The sequence below is a fragment of the Anser cygnoides genome, chromosome 2, assembly GCF_040182565.1.
Source record: "Anser cygnoides isolate HZ-2024a breed goose chromosome 2, Taihu_goose_T2T_genome, whole genome shotgun sequence".
Taxonomy (NCBI): Eukaryota; Metazoa; Chordata; class Aves; order Anseriformes; family Anatidae; genus Anser; species Anser cygnoides.
In genome coordinates, this window is record NC_089874.1 from 36,721,554 (window position 1) to 36,743,724 (window position 22,171).

The 22,171-nt window shown below is 40.9% G+C and overlaps 1 protein-coding gene across 6 annotated transcripts in view; it reads left to right on the forward strand.

The window, feature by feature from the left end:
* CREB5 (cAMP responsive element binding protein 5) overlaps window positions 1-22,171 on the forward strand; it is a 259,814-nt gene that overhangs the window by 18,010 nt on the left and 219,633 nt on the right. Inside the window, exons 1-2 of one of the 6 annotated variants that reach the window (XM_048070214.2) lie at window positions 3,719-14,541; window positions 16,340-21,222. The exons of 2 other annotated variants lie outside the window; for them this stretch is intronic. Coding sequence is in view for 1 of the 4 variants with exons in the window: in XM_048070212.2 (XP_047926169.1) it covers window positions 3,636-3,704 (69 nt within the window). In the remaining 3 variants the exon portion in view is untranslated. 3 more of the 6 variants (XR_007165645.2, XM_048070212.2, XM_048070213.2) reach the window with 3 other exon arrangements.

The following is a 22,171-nucleotide window of genomic DNA, read 5'->3' on the forward strand; positions in this document are numbered from 1 at the left end:
TCGTGGGATGCTTCGGGAGAAAAAACAGCAAACGGGACGGGACACGAGCAAACAGCAAAACCCCTAAAGCAAAACACCCTCCGCCCCCCCCCCCCCCCCCCAAAAAAAAAAACCACAAAAAAAAAAACCACAAAACAAACAAACAAAAAACTAAACAAACAACAAAACCCCAAGCGCACACCAACCCCCTCCACCCCCCAAAAAATCCCTCAAATCCTAATCAAAAAAAAAAAAAAGTTATTAAAAAACAAAAGAGGTAAAAAGTGTCTTGTGAACAGAGCTCCCGAATTAAGTTTAGGAACTCGGAGCATTCTTCTCCTATGTAATCTTTACATTTTCTGCAGCAATATTTGGTCTGAAGTGAAGTCTTTAATCTGTTGGTTTCGTGTCTGCAAGCCTGCAGAAATAACTCCAGGGACACAAAGTGAAATGTATATAAATCACTCTGAAGAGCAGGGGAGCTACCCAGAGAATAGAGCGTTTGCGAGATCGAGATTAAAAGGAATTGGATTAACATGTTTCTGCCATGGGGCATTAAAAGCAGTGTAGACATTAATAGCCATCCTAACACCTTTGTGATCGTACATGACTCTTAAAACAAACCAAGCATCATAGGTGTCAGTGATTATTTCATACAGACGTACAAGAGCTCAGGTTTTCCCAGCAGTGCCTTGGAGTTTAATCAGCAAGGTTTAGATCCTCGGCTTATTCTCTCAGCATAGCTGTAAATCATCCCTAAATCTTAAGGAGATGCTCCATGAATTCTGCTGACTATCAGTGTAAGCCTTCATTTCCAACAACATTGATTTATCTAAGTATAGGTTTTGTGCCTTTTAAGAGCATACCATCTGCTTAAACTGTGTTTACTGTATGTAAGAAGTCAGCATTTTACTGTCGAATTATAGAAAAATGATAGCCTGGCTTATTCTTTCAGTGACACCTGTTTAGGAATAATTTGTTAATTGCTACTTTGATGCTGATTCTTCTGCTCTTCAAATGAATAGGTTCGGTTAATATCACATACTAATTTACTGAATAGCTACTCACTCTAATGCAGCAATAATAACTCATAATTACCTGCTACAGTTACTCCAGCCTGCTTGCAGGATCCAGCTCTGGAGGAGAGGGAGGCAGGGGTACGTGGGACAGAGGGGAGGTCATACTCTTCGCTGGTGTAAAGCCATGTTATCCATTCACAGCGAGGGACTGTAGTTTGTAAATCCACCACCCACGTGCCCTGTGTTGAAAGCCTTTCTCAGGAGGAGCTCTGGCGGGTGCAGTCCCAGCATCCTGCAAAGAGGGCTTGCTGGACTCAGCCCACGGCCGCGGTGCTGGTGTTTGCACAACTGCTGTTCTGAAGCATGTAACAGATACGTTTTAGTCTAATTACAGTTTTTACAGCTGGCCCATGCTGAAAATGATTGAAACTTTTTCCTAATGAGATAAGGGTAGTTAATTTTTATTTTTTATGTTTTTGGCTAAATAGTTCTGCGTATTTTATTACTATGTAGAGGTTGAACAGGTATATGTATCTGACATTGTAGCAGACTTCATATATATGTGTGTATGTACTTTTGCTAATGTTTTCTTAGCAAACCTGGAAATCTGTCAACTCTGAATGTGAGACTTCAAAGGGAAGCCAGGCAAGTGAGCGAGAGCTGAAGGTACTGTGCTGGCTGCATACAGCAGTGGTGGTCAGCTGGAGCCCTGCAAGCTCACCTGGTGGAAGGCGTTCACCTATGGACTGCTGCAGGCCACATTTCTGTTTCTGAAAAGCATCTGGTGATTGTAGCGAGTGCTCTTACTGGTGAATATTTAGTTGTGCTACATAGTTTTCTTTGCATAGGATGCAGTACCATATACACTAGTAACAGATGCTGCATAGTGATATCTCCCAGTTTAGTGGAAGACCCTTAAATTAACACATGTAAGAAACTTTATATTCGAACAATGCAGGAGAAAAGATACCATTACTTAATCACTTAACTACAGGAAATATTTTTGCTTACTTACAGGAGTATGTAAACAAATTTGTGTAAGCCTGTATGTTTACATACAGGAGTATGTGGAATGTAGTACGTACAGGAGAGAAACAACTCTGATACTTGTCATTGATTTCCCAGTTGCTAGTAGTTTTATAATGGTAACACATTTGGCTATGACAAGAGTGACTGGGACAAAAAAAAAATTTTTTTTTTTTTTTCAGCTTTCCCCTTCCATTCAAAACATATCTCTGGGAAATGAGAAAGATGCTCCTGCTGTAGAGGGGCAGTGGCCACTACAGAGCATGTGGGTACTGTACTTCATGCACAGTATTCTGGATATTAATGTGAATGGACACCATGCTGCTAAGATAATCTACTTTCATTGAGATAACTATTTACAGGAGTATTATGGCTTTGGCTATCACTAAATCCAGGTGCACAAAAACTGCATTCATGAGCTGTAGTCACTTGGGTGATCTCAGATGTGGGTTTGGGTGGTTGTTTTTTGTTTGTTTATCTGGGGAAGGGTGAGTTGTTGCTCACCAAATGGGTGACCAGGTAGATGCCCATTCCTGGCTCCGGAGTGAACTGCTGGGGTCGCAGTATTCCATCATAGCCATTAGATCCGTTTTGATTTACCATACTCTTTTAATGTGTCTGCTAGGTATTACTAACAGAAGTCCGTGGGCTGCTGGCTTTGTGTCTAGTTTATTCCTGGGCTTTCCTCTTCACGTTTTGCTCTGGCTGCTCCTCATGCTTTTAGTACTTTAAAGCAGGCTTTTCCCAGCCGCCTTTGCCTTTTTTCACTGTCTGTGCTTTGACTTTCAGGCTCACCCCTCTCTGCCTCCGTGCATTGCTGGTGATTAACTGAGTAAAAGCATCGCACTGCTGATGCATATCAAATCTGGAACGATGGTCGAACTCTCTACCCACTTGTGCCTGGGTGTTTCTTGGAGGTTTTGGATTTCCTAGGATTTAGCCTTGAGTCCCCATGTCCAAAGCAGGAAGTCATATTGCTTTTCCATTTTAGCTTACTGGTTTTCAGCCTCCTACTCCACTTTTGTTTAAGAAAAATTGAAACTAGTTATTACAATCCTGAAATGCTTGTTTCTTAACATCTTCAACAATGAGAGCAACACTAAGACTTTGGTCACTTCTCATGTCAGGTTCAATGTGGACATGACTGGTACTTTTGATGTTTATATTTGGTAGCTGATAGATGCAGTGATGTGACAGACTTACATTTTTTCACCACAGATGAAGATGCTCTCGATATATTTTGGTAGTATTGCTGCAGTTGATGCTAATGGGGTTTGACCTCTTCATTGTGCCTTTTTTTCCTCAGCATTTCTGAATTGGTGTACATCCTCTGATTTTTATTTCTCTCTCTCTCTCTTTTTTTTCTCTTTTTTTTTTTTTCTGTTCTTTTTGATAAGGCTGCTGATCTAGTTTTTACTGGTTTCTACAGGTACAATGCCTTTTTGCAGCATTGCTGGATTCATTCATTCTACTAAAGCATGAAAAGCCCTGCATTTTAGTTTGTTTTTACTTGTCTATACCTTATTTTCTAGGTGTTCTTGTCTTTGAAACTTAACCTATGTGTTCAGTCAGAGCACTGGGTGTCCCACAGAGCCTATTCATCCTCAGGATATGAGACAAAGGAGTTGTGGTGTTGTGCTGCATTCAGATCCATGTCTTGCTCTGCCCCGGTGCCCAGAGGTGGGTGGTATTTCTCTGAGTCATCTGCTATAAATGCCAAATGATAACATCTTTTGGTTCATGATGTTCTTATTGGCAGCATCGTGCATCACCACTGCTTGGTCACATTTCTCCCGTCTAATATTGCTGCTCATCGTGCTTGTGGTGATCATATTGCAGCAGGCTCCCCGGTTCCAGCTGGAATCTAGCTAACTGTTTGATCCACTGGCATGGCTGTGGATATGGTTGACAGTTTTCTTGTACAGTATTAGAACATGGACAGTCTTTGCTTAAGTTACATGCCATATTTTCTCCTCCTATAGGAAATATTTCTGTCCTCAATCACTGTCTGTACAACTACATGTACTTCCCTCTTGCTGCCTGCCCTGGGATTACCGCAGCATTAGTATATAAAGCAGTTCTGTTTCCCACAGTTGTCCATAGTCTATGCATTTTTTTTTTTCTTTCAGTCTTTCCTGATGCTTTCCAGATCCTGCGCACAGGATAAGGGTGCCAGCAATCTCAGTTAGTCTGTCTTTGTTCTACCCCCCTAAATTCTTCAAACGTGTCTCTGTGTACTTAATCTGCACTAGAATTTATCATTGTTTTGATCCTTTCCCTGTGTAATTCAGCTGCCCATGAAGTTTGCAGATATTTAGCTTGGGTTAAATTTGTTTCTTTCTATTGATTGTTCTACAAATGATCTCGCCCTGATTAATGATGTTTGTCCCTCTAAACCTGAAGTGGATGACAGCAGCCTTAGTTCTCTAATGCAAGCATCTATTTGCTCTTAATGTCTCATGGCATAAGGTTAAATACTTTTTCTACACTATCATTTTATCTGAGGTCACAGAACTCACTGTACACAATTTATCACCTTTTGCAATATTTCCTGCATGTTTAACATAATTTGCTCATTCACTTTTTGTCTATTTCTTCTCTACACTCTGCTGTTAGTCTGATGGAATGATGGAACAATAAATAGTAAACCTTTTAAAAATTCATACAAGTTCAGGTCACACTCCTGTAGCTGGGCAATACATTTTGTCTGAAAGTCTATCTTTTCTGGTAGTCTGCATCCCTCCACAATGCCTGTACTTTCTGTTTGTAAAAGCTGTATGTGTCTTTGTTTTCGACTCCCTCCCTTGCAACTGTTCCACTAGTCTGGTTGCTGCCAAGCTTGTAATGTGTCAGGCACTGGTTGTTAATGCTAGAAAATTGTGTTTCTAAAATCAAACTTCATTTAAAAATTATTATTATTTTTTTAATTTTTAAAACTTTTAAATTAAAAGTTAAAAATAGCCTGCTTCTTTTGTTCATGCTAAATGCTTCATAATGTCTCTTCAACTATGTAAACCTGTGGACACTTTTGGTAGTCAATGGGAATCGACAGTTCTTCATTTCCTAGCCTACCGGTGCATGGGGTTACTCTCCGTTCTTGGTATGCCCTGATGCAGGGATACTGCAGTGATTTAGTGCAGGGCAGGCCAGGTTTGTATGACCTGTGGTGAGCCACATTGATGCAGACCTGGCTGTGGCAAACCTACTCACGTGTCTTTGAACCGTGCTTTCTGGTGCTCTGATTTCCATGGGGGTAAATCTGATACAGTGCAAAGTTGGATCGGTGTGTTTTTACTCACTTACCTGTTTGGCTTCCTTAGGAACCCAGAGTTTATGGGAATTGCAGCGTAGAGGGGCAGCATCATAGTTTCTCTGGAGTCAGCTCTTGTCCACTCAGGTGCCTTCCACTCCTGCTGGACCCCAGGCCATGCTTCCCCTGCTCTTGGCTATGGGAAGACTTGCTCAATGAAGCTGCTGAAGCAGCGTGGGCTCTCTGTGTTTGGGTGGTTCTGCACTGATCTGCAACACCCAATCCTCACACCTTACTTTAGATGTGAGAATACTCACAGTTTTCTGTAGAGTTGGTGCTGACATAGCAAGGGGTCAGTGTAATTGTAGAGACGTGCTTTTGTACCATGCTCCCCTCATATGCCCAGTTTGGGGACTGAAATACTGGGACCAATCTTCATTGGTCCCACTATAATAGCTCAAGCAGGACAGCAACATTGGAGCCGTCAGCCTGACCTACGAGCCCAGCCAAAGCCTCAGGGGCTTTGTGTAGCACCAGGTATGGTGTTTCTCCATCTGAAGCACAGTTAATCCACTGAATCTGGTTAAACCACCCATGGATAATTGAGATTTGAGAGTGCTTGTGTGTGCTGAAACTTTAGCATGCAATCGAGTGCTTTGGTGATTCAGGGGCAGTAACGATTACACAGGGTGCAAAACAGTGGGGAACTGGAACCAGGATTCTTGGGACTTCTGTGGGAATGTGAAGAAAACAAAGCAAGTAGCCAGCCTTAAAGTAGATTTACAGCAGCAGATGTGCTAGTCCTGCAACTCCCTTACTCAAGTTGTTAGTCTCGGAAGACCAAAAATACTAACACTACTACTGTCCTTTCCATAAACTTGTCTCTCCTTAACTTTTAAACTTTGAAACCTACCTCATTTTTATCTGTTGTGAACACAAAAATTCCTGGCTCATCGTCTATTGTTTTACTTTGCACTGGTACTCATGCCATCTCTTACCTTTGCTCATATGCCTTATCAGTAGAACAGAGATAATATCACCTGCATGCCTTCCTGATGCTGAAAGCTGATGAGTGGTAAGCTCTTTGCAACTGAAGAGTACTTAACGTTATTACAGCATTATTTTACCATAGATCTCCTAAAAGTTTTTAACTTTTCCAACTTATTTCGGAACTTGCATTTTTCCTGCATTTGCCAAACCTTGAGACTCATTCCAGGTTCAGAGCCAATGACATTATCTCTGTTAGCCAGAACTTGCTTGGAAAAGGGGATTTCTTCCATACTGGCCTGTGCTTTGTTATGGCATTGAACATTTGGAACATCTTGGCCCCTTTTCTGAGCACCGTTTCAAACACATTAGTGCCAAAGGAAGAAAAGTAATTGGCTAAAAACAAGTGATCATAGTATCTTTTTTTTTTTTAAAAAAAAAGTCATTATGTTAATTTTCCTTGAGGGACTTCTCTTTGGATCGTTCTGTAACTTAATTAAAAAAAAAATCCTGGTTCAAGCTCTCTCACTGGCTATGGAGGGCTTGGTACTTTGCGTATAATGAGATTTTCTTTCTTTCCATTTTTTTTTCCTGTTTTTTTTTTTTTTTTTTTTTTTCTGTACACCAGAAGGCAGTCAGTATTCTTATACATTGAAGACAAATGAGGAAAATGCAAATATTCCCTCATGTTGGAGGGATATATTTCCGGGGAGAAACCAGGCCAGGAGTGGATTTCAAACTTCTAAATCTGTTTTATGTGGTGTATAAGAGATTGCTGTCATCACCCAGATGCAGGAAATACCAGTGCTGGGCTTAAGGGGGACAAAGTAAACTCGACAATAGACTGAAAAGAAAAATAAACAATCGACCAACCATTTTTATAGCTTGTTTTTTTCTCTTGCTTTAACAGTAACATTCACCTTCATTTACCAGAGTTCTGTGAAACATCTGTATCAAGCCTTAAACTTGCTTGACCTTAGTTTAGGTTCAAAGTTCAATATATTCCATGTGCAAGATGATTTTACAAATCCATGAGAGCTCTGACTCTATGCAAACCCCTTTTCTCTGTCCCAGATTTGGCCTCCTTCTTGCTAAATAAATCCAAGGACAACTCTCTCTCTGTCTTTCTTTTTCTGAAGACTGCTGCAGGGATGCCCTTGGGGCTTGAAGGGTGTTACAGGGCTTAAGAATAAAGAGGAAAAGTTGCCTTAGAGGATGAAGTCGACCTACTGTAACAGCTTCCCCGGATGGAGTCTTTTATAACTCGAAGAATGAAATTTAAAGGGTTCATTTTGCGAAATCTTCCCAAACAGATGGCTCAGCATTTGTATAATTTTTAAATCTGTACTTCTTATCTCATTTGTAAAATCAGGACAGATCTCTAAATGGCTCCAAACAAGTAAGTCTCAGAGCTGAACAATTTCTCTCCTCCAGCTGCCAGACTGTATTTCTTCTCAGGCCTCCTGCGGGTTACTTCAAAGTTACATAACAAATATTTGCATGTATAGAGTACAAAATTTGGGATAACTGTGGAAAAGTCTTACAGAACCTGATGGCAGCCAAGCCACGAGGCTGGAAACATGAATTAAATGTTATGAATTTGTTACAAAATGTTATGAATTTTGTGTTGTCCCAACACAGGTTATATTGATAATGTTATAATTTAAATATAGTTAAAAGTAACTTCTCCCTATCCTGTAAATTAAGAGCGAAACCACACAAGCTTTCCTGCTATCTAAAGTGATGCCTTTTGCAGCTATTATCTGATGGGAAAGCTGGAGTTTGGAGAGAGAGGGGTGAGAAAACAGTCCTTGTTTTCTGTGGCTAAGAGAGCCTCTGTGCTGGACTGCCCCTGCGGCGCACCTCAGCCCACCCTGCTCGGGGTCCCGCATGGCAGCCGTTAGCCACGTGAGGAAGGCCTGCCTGTACTCAGCTGGAGGGTTGCTCTTACTTGATCAGGCAGGTCACTGTGAGCAGCACGAGGCATTCCTTTCCCCTTGGATGGCGCAGGATATTTCCTCTCGCTAATTCTAGCCAGTCCCAGGGGCTGGAAGTGCCAAGTGAACGCAAGTGTGGAGATTGGAGCCAGCCTTTTACTCCAGTGGCAGCAAAACACGATCCGGTTGCAAAAAAAAAAAAAAAAAGTGACAGATCTTGGACACTTTCTTAGCCTATCACTTTCTCTCTAGTCTGTGCTTTAAGAATATGAATAGCAACACTGTCATGCATTTTTATTTTTTTTTCCCGGCACATTGCTGTCCAGAGATTTAAAGGCACTGTATGAACAGGCAGCTGGTTATTATCCCAACTCAGACTGCTGCGGTAAATTCAGGTATGGAGGAATGGGGTTTTCTGACCACATGCAGACATCTATGTGGTGTGTGAGCTAATCCTCCAGGCATCTTTCAGAGACAGAAGAGAGAAAGTGGCAATTTTAGCTCACAATTCCTCTCTTCACAATAGAGATGTCTACGTCAAGTGAATTGTGCCTATTCATGTGCATATTTGCATATTTTTCTCCATTGATTATGGAGGGAGTTTGGGATGATTGAACGAGGTGGAGATGCTGAAGATGTTTAAAGTTAAGTTGATTATGTGCATATCACACAACGTGGGCAGATTTCTAGCTGGAAGGAACGTATCCACATCAGCAGAGTTTTGTGTGTGGATTAGCTAGCCCTGGTGAAAGACATGGCTGATCAGCTCAAATGCAATGTTGAGCTGATGTTACTCGCTGATATGAGCTAGCATTGCTGCCCAGTTCTGTATGGTGCCATGTAAACAGGCATGGTATTTCATGTGGCTCAGCAGAGACATACAATTAGTCAAGGCAAATTTTTTGGATGCAACAGACTTAAAAGATAATGTGATTTTTACATACCTATAGGCATGTTGGTAAATCGAAGGCCTTGCTCTCCAGAGGGCAGGAGTTTTGTTGCAAAAGTGTATAAAGCACTGGTAATTGTTCTTCTCCCTACAAGTGAAAAATGCCTTCTTGCAGGCTGGCAGAAGACAGCCTCCTGCAATGATTTTGATATCATGAGATACAGGCCTTATTTATCAACACACCTCTGGGAAACTACAAGATCTCCCCTCTTTCCCCCTCCCCACAATCAGTTCATTTTTTTTGCCTTGAAGTAAATAAACTTTTTGAACAACCAGGATTTATGGAAGAGGGTTCATGGAGCTGTGATAAAGCACTTCAGGCTGTAACTTACACTTGTGTCTGAGGCTTCACTTTTATTGCTTTAAAAAATTCTCATATGATCTCATTTTAGAATTGGGTACTTCAAAGGTTGTACAGTCCATGTTCCTTCGAGGCTGCCTATGCAGCCCTATAATTTTTTTCCCATGTTCTGTTCTCTCTTTTTTTTTTTTTTTTTTCCCTCCCCTTTCATCCTTATTAACTGGAAAACACCAAAGGGATTTTCACACACCAAAATGAGTAGTCTTACAATATTCTGTAAAAGTTACTGTAAAATCACAGTCCATGGTGGATATGTGTTTTCATGTTCATGCTCTATCAGCGAGTGCCTGAACTAATCTTACTACACAGGATCATTTACCATAGATCTGTGAACATAACTATTCTGCTAAAGCCCTCCAAAAGGGATTTGATCTAAAAGAGAAATAGTTGTTTTGCTAACTGTGATTTATCACACAATTAAAGCTTTCCATGAAAAAGTGCAAGCTACAAAGACTTTTTGAATAGGCATGAAGGAAAGAAGGTATCTTTGCCAGCATGTATGTAGCTTGATCATCTCTGCTTCCTCCCCCGTCTGCCAAATATAAGGTCAAATCCAGTAGTGGAATGGGCCTGACCCCTCTAACAGACCTTGAAACTGGGATCTTCACCACCGTGAGGTGTGACTGCCTGAGTCATGGGACTACATTCTCTGGAAGTTGTGATGGGCTAACTAACATTGCCCTGCCAACTCCTTCAAAATGAATTTTGTAGTCAGTTGTGTCATGTGTGTGGACAGAAAAGCTGATCTGGAATTATAAAATTTGCCAAAGACTGCACTGAGGAAGAAACCCAAATATTTCCATAATTCTACACCAAACTCCATCACACAAACAACCTCCACAAAGTGTTTTTCCCTGTGGTTTCAGTTTGTTTTCCCCGTCCTCTTTTAGCAGGAAAATAGGAGAAAAATGGAAATGAGATTGCCAGAGAAAGTCATCTAGAAAGCAGGAAGAACTTAAAAAATTAAGTACATTCCCTAAATTTTTTTAGTGTGAAGGTCCATAATGACTGGTTAATTTATTTATTTTTCTTTTTTTTTTTTTGTTTTCTGTGGTAGTTACCTACCAAAGTGATTCATCTGACCCATTTCACAGCTAAGTTGTAAATCCATGAAGAAAAGCATAGAGTCTACTTAAAGAGCTAAGCAGTAATGCTAGAAGCAAGACAACCTGTGAATATTTCTCACAGATAATTAACTTAAAGGAAATATGCTTTCAGTGTATTTGTCTCTGCAGTTCTAAGGTTGTTACCACCTAGGTAATGCTCAGTGATTTTTTTTTTTGGGTTAACGTCAAATAGAAAATGCAGCCTTCTATCTCAACATATGTTTCTTGTTATCGTGAAGTGATGCTAGGAGAGAATCTTGTATTTTTGATTGGTTCGTTAGCTCAGATGTTCTCTCATTAGTAGTTTTTTGTTTTTTTTTTTCTGCTTCTTTTCCTGTCCTCATCTACCTAAAGGAGCTAACTTCTGAGGTCTACAACACAGCCAAAACACTACCAAAAGTGTTGGTGTAGCATCAAAGTACCTCAGAGAAGGACCTAATTTTTTTTAAGCACCGTTAACAACAAATGGCAAAACTGTGTAATACATTGTGTACTACAGCAAATTTTGTGCTATGAAGTAATATAAAATGCATCAAATAAAATGTTATGTGTGTGAATGGAAAATGAACAGTCAAAGATCTGAGGCTTCTTCAAGTGAGAACAAGACAGTATGTGAGAAATGAGAACATGAGGTGAGAGGAGGGAAGTGTAGCACAGGAGTCTGCTAGAGCAGGTAGGTGAAAGCCCTTAGAAGACTCACCATAGTCCCATTACTTTTTTTTTTTCATGATGTTCTCCAAATGTTTTATGTTCTATAGATTTATACAAACAACGGTATTGTTTGGATGAACCAACCAAAATGTCTGTCAAACATTTTCTTCGTCCATTTTGACATATGAGAAGATAGTGGAACCTATTTGTAATTGCAACTAACTGTCCTGAGAGAAAATCTAGCAGTAATAATATTCAAAATTGCTGCCTGGGTATTGTCCTGGGCAACTTGCTCTAGGTGTCTCTTCTTGAGCAGGGGGGTTGGACCAGATGACCTCCAGAGGTCCCTTCAAACTAAAATCATTCTGTGTTTCTGTGAAAAAGCTCTCTGTAGCACTGATAAATGTTAAAGCAGTAGTCAGTATCTGAAACTTTATAGAAATATCTCTCTCTGTGAAGAAAACCTAGCCTTTGCCTGTGTAGTTATAAAAATGTTGGGTAGTATATCAGGCAAAATTATGACAGCTAGAGTATACAGCCTTAATGGCCTTCATATTGTTAGCGTACACTTGGAAAGAAGTATCCTGCACTAATATGGCTTTTCGAGAAGAACTACTGACTCTCCTCAGATGCCTGATCAGAGGCAGGTGGTGCACTGCGAGGATCTGTCAAGCTCTTAGGGTGAAAGCGTCTTTCCAAGAGTGCTCTGCAGTTCCAAATACTGACTCCCCAACTTACAATTACTTTATCAGAGGCAATCACTGATTTTGCTAACCAGTAAAATCTGCTTTTGCAGAAATTCTGCTATCTCAATTATACCATTATTTTCTGACGGTTATTACCTCAATAGAATAAGTACTCTGAGGCATAATTAGACCCGGTCAGATGTTAGAAGACACCCACAGCGTGTTTGTTGTATTGGCAGGCAGATTGCAAGAAGGTTAGTGATTCTGTGTGCAAAGATCCTTGGGTTGACTCTTCGGGTTTTCTGTGTACTGGGTTATATTTATAGCATTAGAGGATGTAAATGCTTACATTCTGATTACTTTTGAAATGAGACTATTTTTTTCACTGTCCTGGTACAAATCTCAGTGAACTTTTCTTCCTGCAAGAGAGGACAGGGGAATTATGCATTCATATGCTTACTAGACCATCAAAAAGCTTATGTAAGAAATCCTCTTTTTAGAAACTGAGGCAACTGTATGTTGAGATAGCTTTTTTTTTTTTAAAAAATAATTCTATTTTAACTTCTCATACAAAGAATTTGTTATTCATAATTCTGTACACTAGTGGAAAATGAGATAAGTTATATTAATTAAAAATTCAAAAAAACCAGATCAGTCTATGGTGTCCAGTCCCAAAAGAATGACCTTGTAGTTATGTATTTGTAGTTTTGTGACTATAAATATGTATGTGTTTATTTCCTGGCTTTGCCACCAACTTTGCGTAACTTGGGATATATCATGTAAACTGGAATTTTTCAGATGAGGCTACATATACAATATACTTAAATCTTATTGCATTTAATAAGATTTTGGACATCTCTAGGCTCTGTTTAAAAATTCTCTCTTTAAATTTGTGGTCTTTAGCTTCATGTCAGAGAGAATACTGAGAGAAGAATGAACATAATAATGTGTGTGTGTGTCTGACTTTTCCTTATTTGCTTACTTTTTAGGATAAATATTCCCTAAAGGGATATGGTTTGGAGAGGGTGTGTGCAGCATGGCTTGAAAATGAAGCCCTTTTAAAGTATTTCTGATTGGACACTTAAAAACTGGAGGCACTCAGTATCACTACTTGCTCTTGGAAACCTCAGCCAAGATTTTTTCATTTTTCCCAGAAGAGCTATGGCCAGGATGGCTGAGGCTTGAAAGCTGTGTATTTACATAAGCGCAAGTTACAAATCTGTGGTTTTGAAAGATGTTTGAATTTCACCGCTTTGCACTTGCAGCATGTTATAAGTTGCTGTGAGTTGTTCACAGATTGTGAATGTACAGCCTATGGAGAATTACTTCTTACTTTGCCTCCTTCTTTTTAGGAGAGTAATAATTTTTTCACGTGTGCTGGTTTTTAATATTCTTGTTTGTAGTTATGGATTGGTCAGTGCCAGAAATCTGTGGCTAGTGACTGGCTGGGAACATTTTCATCTTGATATACTGCCTCCTTAATGGAGACAATAATCCACGGGCCAGAAAGACTGCATTTTTAATGCAATGTGGCAGTCTTTTCTGAGATGATTTCTGGAGAGTTTTGCACTGCTGGGACATACTTGCAGTCTTTGAGGAGGGAGAGAAATGTTCCTTTTCACACTCACACCTACCCCATGGGTTTGCATGTGCACACACAGACACACACACACACCACACACTCATTCCTGCAGTGTAGCGCTCTCCTGAGTACCTACAAGCAGATCTCTCTGGAGATCTGAGCAGATCAAGCAGATCTCTCTGCTCAACTGGTCACCTCCCTGCACAATGATCTCCTTGCCTGTCTTGGGGCTTCTCTCAGATGCTGATGTTTGAGCTGCTGTTCAGGGGTGCGGAGAGAGGCAGGTTGTTCCTCTCTCACATGCAGCAGATGTATTTGCAGGGCACAGCTGGTGTCACGGGCTGGAGGAACAAGCGCTGCCGGCCCTCGCAAATACCTCTGGGCGCTCTCCCTTTCGCCTGGGTGGTGGGGAAGGTCGGGATCACGGCTTCTGTGCTCAAGGGAGGCAGATATCTGAGAAAAAGTCTTTGAAGATCTCTTTTGGACTGTCTTCAAAGGTAGCCCCTCTCTTGGGCCCTGTCCTCTTGCTTGACCCAAGCATTGCAGGCCCTTCCAGGGTGTACACCAGAGCCAGGCCAGAGGGTTTGTGGAAGCGGTGTGTAGCACAAAACCCTGTATTTTTTCGTTTGTTTGGGATGTCTGCCAGGCAGTCCATGGGCTGTTCTGTGCTCTCTTCTGGTCAGATACCTGAATTTCCAGGGCACAGCCCTCAGGTGGGAGGAGAGCCTTGGCATGGCCAAGGACCTTGAGCTGCTGCCATGCATGGCTGGAGAGTGGGGGCAGAGGAGGGGGCTGCAGTGCCAGGCCTGCCTGCCTTGGGCATCCCTTGGTCCTCACAGCATTTGTATTTATTTATTTATTTATTTATTTATTGGCTCCAGGCCTTGGTGTAGTTGCAGAGTGCTTCATAAACGGTCAAGGACGAACACAGCTGAACCCTGCAGCAGGGCCTAGTGTGTTGGTGGTATCTGCACTGGACATGCCCCGTGACTGCTGGTATATCTTCAGGTATTCCAGCACATGTAGGCTAAAAGACCTGGCCTAAAAAACAAAGGGGGTTCGGTTAAATGTTGTGAGTAGTACTTCTGGTCCTTAGTTTTGGCTGTTTTGACAGCGTGAAAGCCTCCAGAAGGGGCTGGTTGTAATGTCTAAAAGGGCCACCAGAATACAGAAGCTCTCACTTTGATATTTGCAGCTTCTCAGAGTATATATGTTTTTTTTTCTAAGTTGCTGATTAATTTGAGCAAATCTTTGCTTACTCCTTATGGCCCTCTTTAAGTCCAGTTGTACTGTACTATATATTCAATACAAATAATAAGGATGAGGTGGAAACAGTTTTCTAAACTGGTCCCCAAACTCAAAAACTAGAATTTTAATTAAAATATTTTAACAGTATAATGATCCCATCTTAGTATTCCTAAAAATATGAAACTCACCTGAAGTAGGTTGCTAAGCTGCTGTTAGTAGATCTTGTTATGTGATGGTGAGAAACTAAAAGTGAATAAAAGGGGTATGTGTTGGAGAGTTCCAGTAGTAGTTTTGCACATACAAAGTATAAACTGTTGCAGATCAACCTGCCCTTGATCGTTGGGGCGGAAGAGAAGAGTTTTCAGATTTTAATGTCTAAGACTTTCTTGTGCTGAGTGCTGCCTGAGGGGACGTACAAGCTGCCAGTGTTCCCAGCAGAGATTTGTTACCCTAGAGGATTTTATCTTATGCTAAGAACAGTGAATGCTGAGGCTTGATTCAGGAATTTTGGTCATTTTGAAGAGAGAGAAGTTCCCATTAAAAAAAAAAATCTTTAAAAATTGTAATTATAAAAGGGTAAAAGTTAATAATTAATGGCTTGTAGCAGAGTTATTAATGGCCTCATTTTTCTATGTAATGAAAGTAATGAAAGTCTTAAGTCGTCCTGTATGTTAGTTATAAAGCCAAAAAAGAAAAGAAAAGAAAAAAACCAAACAACCAGAAACAAAGAAAAAGCAAGGTTGGCCCTAATTTAAAATTATGTTAAATATACAGAATTGCAAAGTCGTATCCATAAAGTGTAGAAAGTTGGTTTGCAGAGTTCTGGTTTAAGGATTATTTTATATAATAAACCAGAAGGAAAATTTGGGCTGGCAGAATTTTCAAAGCCTGTGTTAAAGCCCCTAACTGCTTCTGGTATGAAAGTCAGCTAAGCAGCCTTGTGTTGTTTCCCCCAGGATATCTTTTATGCTTTCTTTTTTTTTTTCTTCCTTCCCTTTGGAAATCCAAGTGTTTATTTGCATGCAAGGTAGGTGAATTCTTTTATCTATTTGTGTATCGTAAACCAAAGCAATTAGCATACTGCAGTTACAGTACACTTAAAAAACAAAACAACCCTTCAAAACCTTCAGTCAATATTATTCCTGGAGGGAAAACTCTTAATTAAATTGTATGCAAACTATAACAATAGGCAAAATTGTTTGGTGTTTAAGAATAACTGTTGGGGGCGGGGGAAAGAGTGAAAAAAAGTAACTGTAGCACAGAGCTTTGCATGCCATTAACCCAAGGATAGAAATGAGGTCAGCCTTTGAAGGGACAGACAACATACTTATCTGCCAACATTGGAAAGTCCCAAAAGATTAGCTTATTTGCCAGATGTTACTGGGAGTTCATCATTGACACCCTCTGCTTCATGGGCTTCATTTCTCGCCGCAGTTGCACTTGCCTTTTCTGCCCTTTACAGGCTTCCTGTAGATCTTCTCCAGTGCATAACACTTGAACTTTTCCTTGAAGTGTTTTTATTATTTATTTATTTATTTATTTATTTTTTGCTTCACAGCAATAGGCATGATGAACCATCTTAACTTGTGAAGATGATCTGAAGACTCTTTGTTTTTCTTTTGTACACCCACAATAAAGCTCTTGGCATAAGAACTACCGACATGAAGCACAGCAACTTCCACAGCTCTAGGAATGATGCAGTGCTTGTGAAAAGGGTTTGCAGAAGACAGAGCAGCCACCTCACTTAATGCTATTAACCTTTGGGAGAAGAGTGAATATTGGGGCAGACTGTCTGACAAGCCATGCATTTTCTGTTTTTTCCCCCTTTTCTGGCAAATAGCTGTAAATACAATTTTGAGCAGCCTGTTCTTATGTTATTTGTAACTCATTAGGACATCGAATACTGCATTGTGTATAACCTTCAAAAATTAGCAGTGAGAGAGTAGGTGCTATTGGATCCATGGTAATAACGTCTGTAAGAGTCTGGAACGGAGTTCTCTCTGTGTATCTTCTCCTTTAAATCTTTCAAGTGTTTGCTAGTAAATATCGATTTCAGCTAATGGTGGTTTTAACTTCTGTGTGCATGTTCTATGCCCCAAGGGACTGTGTCCCAAACAGGGAGAAGCCAAAACTTGCTCATAAAGAAAGAACAGAGCAAATACTTTTTTTCCTTTAAAACACTAGTCGTTAGTGTTTGTCTCTTGAAGCAAGATTCCTGTCACTTGTGTTACTGCAGTCATTTTGCAGTTCCCCCACCTTCTTTTGTACAGAACAAATCGTGAGATGGACAGTGACTTAACTAAAGACAGGTATTGTCACCACTGTGGGCAACTTAACTAAGAACTCTAATGTTTGAACCTTTGAGATAGTGGGGAGTCCTTTCTTAGCAGACCATATAAAGCATCTGCTGAATGCTGCCTTTCTTTTTTTTCTTTCCCTTTACTATCCCAAGACTCACAGCAGTCTAACTTAACCTTCTAGCATGAGCACTTACGTTGAATGCCTTATGAAATATTCATTCACATCGAGATAAACATGAAATTTAGATGCTGTTTGACTACCCATAGACACTTGACATTCTCCTTTGTGTTTGGCAAGTTAAAACTATAGACATAGATGTTGGTTTTACTTAGTAGGTCTGGGTTTTTCCAGTGCTGAAAAAGCTAGCAGAAGAATTGCACGTAGGTAAAATGGAGAAGTGATACAGGTGTTCTTTCTGTCTGACAGTTTGTTCAATGTTCATTGTCAAATAGCGACTTTTCCTTTCATTGCCTGTGTTTGTGGTTGTATTGCTACAGCTTGTGTTGGTGCTGCTGCACGTTCTGTTAAGCAAACCTCTGCATTGTCAGCAGTATTGCAGTCTGGTCACTCACGCTGTTTCAAACTTGTAACAAGGGAGAGCAGGTATTAGGGCTGCTCTGCAAATGACATCAGTGGGGGACAGTTGCAGAGCTACAAGCCTGGAAGGTTTCCAGGGGAGGCAGTCCCTGCTTGGCCAGTTGCAGAGTGTAAAATAACCACATTATTCCTAGAAGTGTTTTTCCAGAGTTGAAGTAATAGCCATCTTTCCCTATAAAGATCTGATTTCTCCTATAGAATATTTCTGTGCTGAGATAACTTTCATGAACTGTTTTCAAAAGTGAATCCACTCTCCGCCTTTGTTTTCCTATTTCTTTTTTTTTTTTTTTTTTTGGGTCTTCTATTGCTTGTTGCTTGTGCTTAATAATCCCATGGTTATTTCTGTAAAACAGAGAGCCTAAGAAACATAGATTAATCATTTAAACTTGTGTATTTTCACTTGATATGAGTTATGACTCATCCAGTGCAGAGGACAAACAGAGCCCTCTACCAACAACTGTGCCCTCTACCAAATACTCCTGTCTTGCATGGATGGCATACAGTGCTGGACTCTCACTTTGCTGTTACATGGGAAGGCAGTAGGTCATCTGCTTTCTATTTTGAGTTTCTTTTTCAGAAGTATCCTTTTACTCCTTTCTTCTTTCCTCGGTCCTGTACCCAGTGGTCTGGAGGCCTCACTTCCATTTTCTTTCTCTATCCTGTTTCCACTGGTGGCTCCTTGTTGCCAGAACCCCTTGGGCTTCTGCTTTCCCTCATTTTTCCCCCTCCTTAGCTCTTGAGGTTTTCAAACTTCATTCTTTTTCCCTTTTGAAATTTCCTATCCTTGCCCCTTTTCTGTTTGGTTATCCTCAGTTCTACACCTTCTTTCTTTCTTTCTTCCTTTAGAAGAAAGCAGCTTGGCATAAGTGGAAGATATGCAGGAGAAAGCTGTTAGATTTCCCTTGATAACAAAAACAGCTTTTTGTCATGGCCAAAGTCGGGGAGCAAAACCACTTCAGCCTCAGTTGATTTGGAGACAGATGGGTGTACCTGGGAGAGAGAGACGGGGCAAAACTCTCAGACTCCTGGGGAGCCTTCCCAGCGCTGGATCTTGTTCAGACAGGCAGTAAACAAACTGAGTGGATGTTTAACAAGAACCGAGGTGTCTGGCAAGCGTGAAACCAGAATCTTTTTGGTACTCTGTTTTCAGCTGATCCCAAGGCATGTCCCTGGCCAGCAATTGCACAGGTGGCAGGGGCTGCAGCTACCCAGGAGGCACCCCCGTGCCACACAGCCGGTGCTTGCTGCTGCCAGCCGCAGCGACAGGACCGAACGCCGCTCGCTGTAGAGGCAGTTCACACATCAACCGCTTTTTGAGAGCGCTCCACTCTGCCTGAAGATTTATGGGGCTCTCTTCTTTTAAAACAAATGAATAAAGGCCCAAGCTGAGTGTTTTTCCACATATAAATGTCATAAATGTAATCACAAAAACTTCACTGGAGTACCAGTGAGAGCTAGAGCCCCAGCTCAAATGTGTATCACATTAAAGGCCTTCTTGGGGACTCCAGACACAAATTGCTTTCCAGCATCCAGAACCATTTGGAAATGCTTTAATCCTGAAACGGGGGGTGGTTTCTAATGGAAATGCTGACAGACCCTCCGTTGTAGCAGCCGAAGCAGGCAGGGCCGTGATAATGAGCCCTGTATGTGTGCATGTGGAAAGCATGATGCTAACTTCAGAAAACAAGCACTTCCACTGAGCGGTCCACACAGACGAAAAACACCATGCACCGTTTCAGCACAGCGATACTTAAAATCGGCTTTGCTCATGCAAGGGCATATTGGGAACAACCGTTGGCATTAACCCCGCGTGTGCTACACTTCCAAAACCAACAAGTCTTAATTGCATTTGTAATAACACTGTAATTACCTGCAAATAGTGCGGCACTGAATAGCCACGACTAGCATGTTGAAATGCTGCATACGCCGATGGGGTTCTTTAATACGCACAAGTGCACCATAACCACATCTCCTCTCACTTCTTATACGCTGTGGCCGTGACCCTAAGAAACAGGTGATGCTTCATTTATTGCTCATGTCTCCGCATACCGCTGCTAATGCTAGTGACTGTGGATTTTGTACACGTCTTTGGCAATCTCAGTGACCTGGGTCACACCAGCCTGAAGAAACCTGTCTTGCAAACATGCCCAGGTGATTAATTTCAACAAACAGGTTGCTTATATGAGTGTAATTACTCACTTGTGCAAATGGCAGGATCGGTGCACTGACCTGTATTAGGCACATTGTAGTACATCTCCCCATCGGTTCTTTTTCACTGTTAATCAGAGGACTGAAAATCTTGCAACATTTAGACAGCTTGAGGTTGAAGGCTGAAATGTCACTTTTAAAAGAGGGTTAAAAAGGTCGCACAGCTGCAAATAATAATAGCCCAATGAAAATCAGACTCTTACTGCAGCCCACTTCAAGAATAACATTGAAACAGGAAACAAGCCTGCTTGATGTTTTTACCAGTAAGGCAATAAGATTACTGCTGAGTTTAAAAAGGGGGAGAGAGTCAGAAAGGAGCATGCTTTCTTGGTGTCAGTTGGTAGGACTATTTTTCTGATCCAGAAGGGACAATCATGGGGCTCTGAAAAATCTCCTTGAGGAGCATGGGGTGCTTCCCCCTGGATGCTGCTGAGAGGGGATGTAGCTTGTTGCTGTGTTCTGAGGGTGTTTTTGTTTCTTCTGTTTGCTTTTTTATTTCTTTGTTATGTTCTTGTATTCCTCACTGCGGGCTTCAGTTTTATTAATTCTAATAAAAATATTTAGTAGCATCTTATACAGAAATGAAGAAATGGAAGAATATCTTGGCTTGCTGCAGAGCTTACTTGTTTCTTTTCCATGTGACATGACTTGGAGAAATCTTTCTCTGTTTCTTTTATATTTTGTTTATTTATTTTTCTAATTGGAATACCTTAGCTGCTCCTAAGCAGGGTGATATTTCAGAAGAGTGGCAGGCTACAACAGCATAGCAGATTTCCTCACTTACATATTCTGCCAGTAAGGCTCTTTACGTGGTCACAATAGGGCAATAAATGCTGACAGATGTTGTTAACATCTCTATTAAAATTCAACCCCCTCTTCTGCTGCATAATGCATTCATGCCTATTGTTAATAATATCAGAACTAATGCTGACATATCAACATAAGTGCTCACTTATATTTATAGTTCTTGTATGTTGCTTTGAAGAGGCCATGAAGTTGCAGCAAATTGAGTTATTGATAAAAAGAAGTAAAAAAAACAAGGCCAAGCAATCCTTAAACTTTTCAGTCATCGTAAGTTTACTCGATATTCTTTGTGTGCATTAATTTTGGCAGTCATGTAGCACCATGGAAGGTGCATGAGTGTAACTTGAATATTTAAGACCCTGAAGGTTAATAAGCACCTTAATTTAGATGGAAAGGTTGCTGTGATTTATTTTTATTAGGTGAAGTAGAAATGTTGCCATTGGTTGCGTTATTTCCTTCGTGCATGCTGAACCACCTGCGAGCACCGTGAAAAAGGAGACCTGGGTTGTGTGGCCCTGCAACAGAAACGAGGTGCGTGAAGAGGTCTGGGTGCCAGGGACAGTGTATGCCTGGCTTTAGTCTGAACTGCAGGACGGGAGATGCTCAACTGCATCTTGAAAAGGATGCTGTGCAAGTTGTGCTGTGCATAACCAAAAAAACCTCTGCTGCTGTGAACTCCCATCCTCTGGTTACAAACCTGGGGTTAGACCTCCTGTTGCCTGTGTTCACCCGCAGCTCTTGTAGGGTTCAGTTGGGAGGGGTGATGCAGGAGGTTCATGCTCATAGTCTGGATTTTCAGCTGCTTATTTCTGGTCAACATTCAGGCATAAACCTTGAGTTACTGCCGTAGGGTAGTCATACACCCTTTCAAAAAGCTTTCACTCATTTACTCTCCTAAGAGATCAACAGCACTACAGTCACAACTGCAGTGATAGTGTTACATGTAAACACAAACTGTGCTTAGTGCAGTTTGACTTGAGGGCATCGTACTATCTGGTAACTTGTTTTATGGGTCAAGTCACGCTAGGCAGTATCCTGGAGGGCACAAATGATGTAGCCATTGCAGATTATTACTTTCTTTCATTTTCTTTAAGTTTAGCATCTGAAAATTGTCTGCAAAAGGTGATTTTCATGGGAACCAGCCGCTGCTTGTACGTTTGTGGTAAATGACTGGATGTTGGATCTGACACCTTTTTGAAGTACTGAGAATAAAATCCAAGTCCACGTTTTCCTGCAGTCAATCCTCATGGTCAGGATGCTACACTGAGCATATTATTTTGGTGCTTATTTCACGCTATCTACGTAGATAACCCTGATAATTATTAAATCGTTATCAAAGCACATACCTATGGACTTTGGGACTAAATCTCGATGCTTAGGGAGGGGAGAGAAGTCTTAGATTTTCAGTACTCAAGTAGGAAACAAGATCCAAGTAATTCATGGCAACGTTTTAAAATTCACTTGGACGCTTGGGACCAGA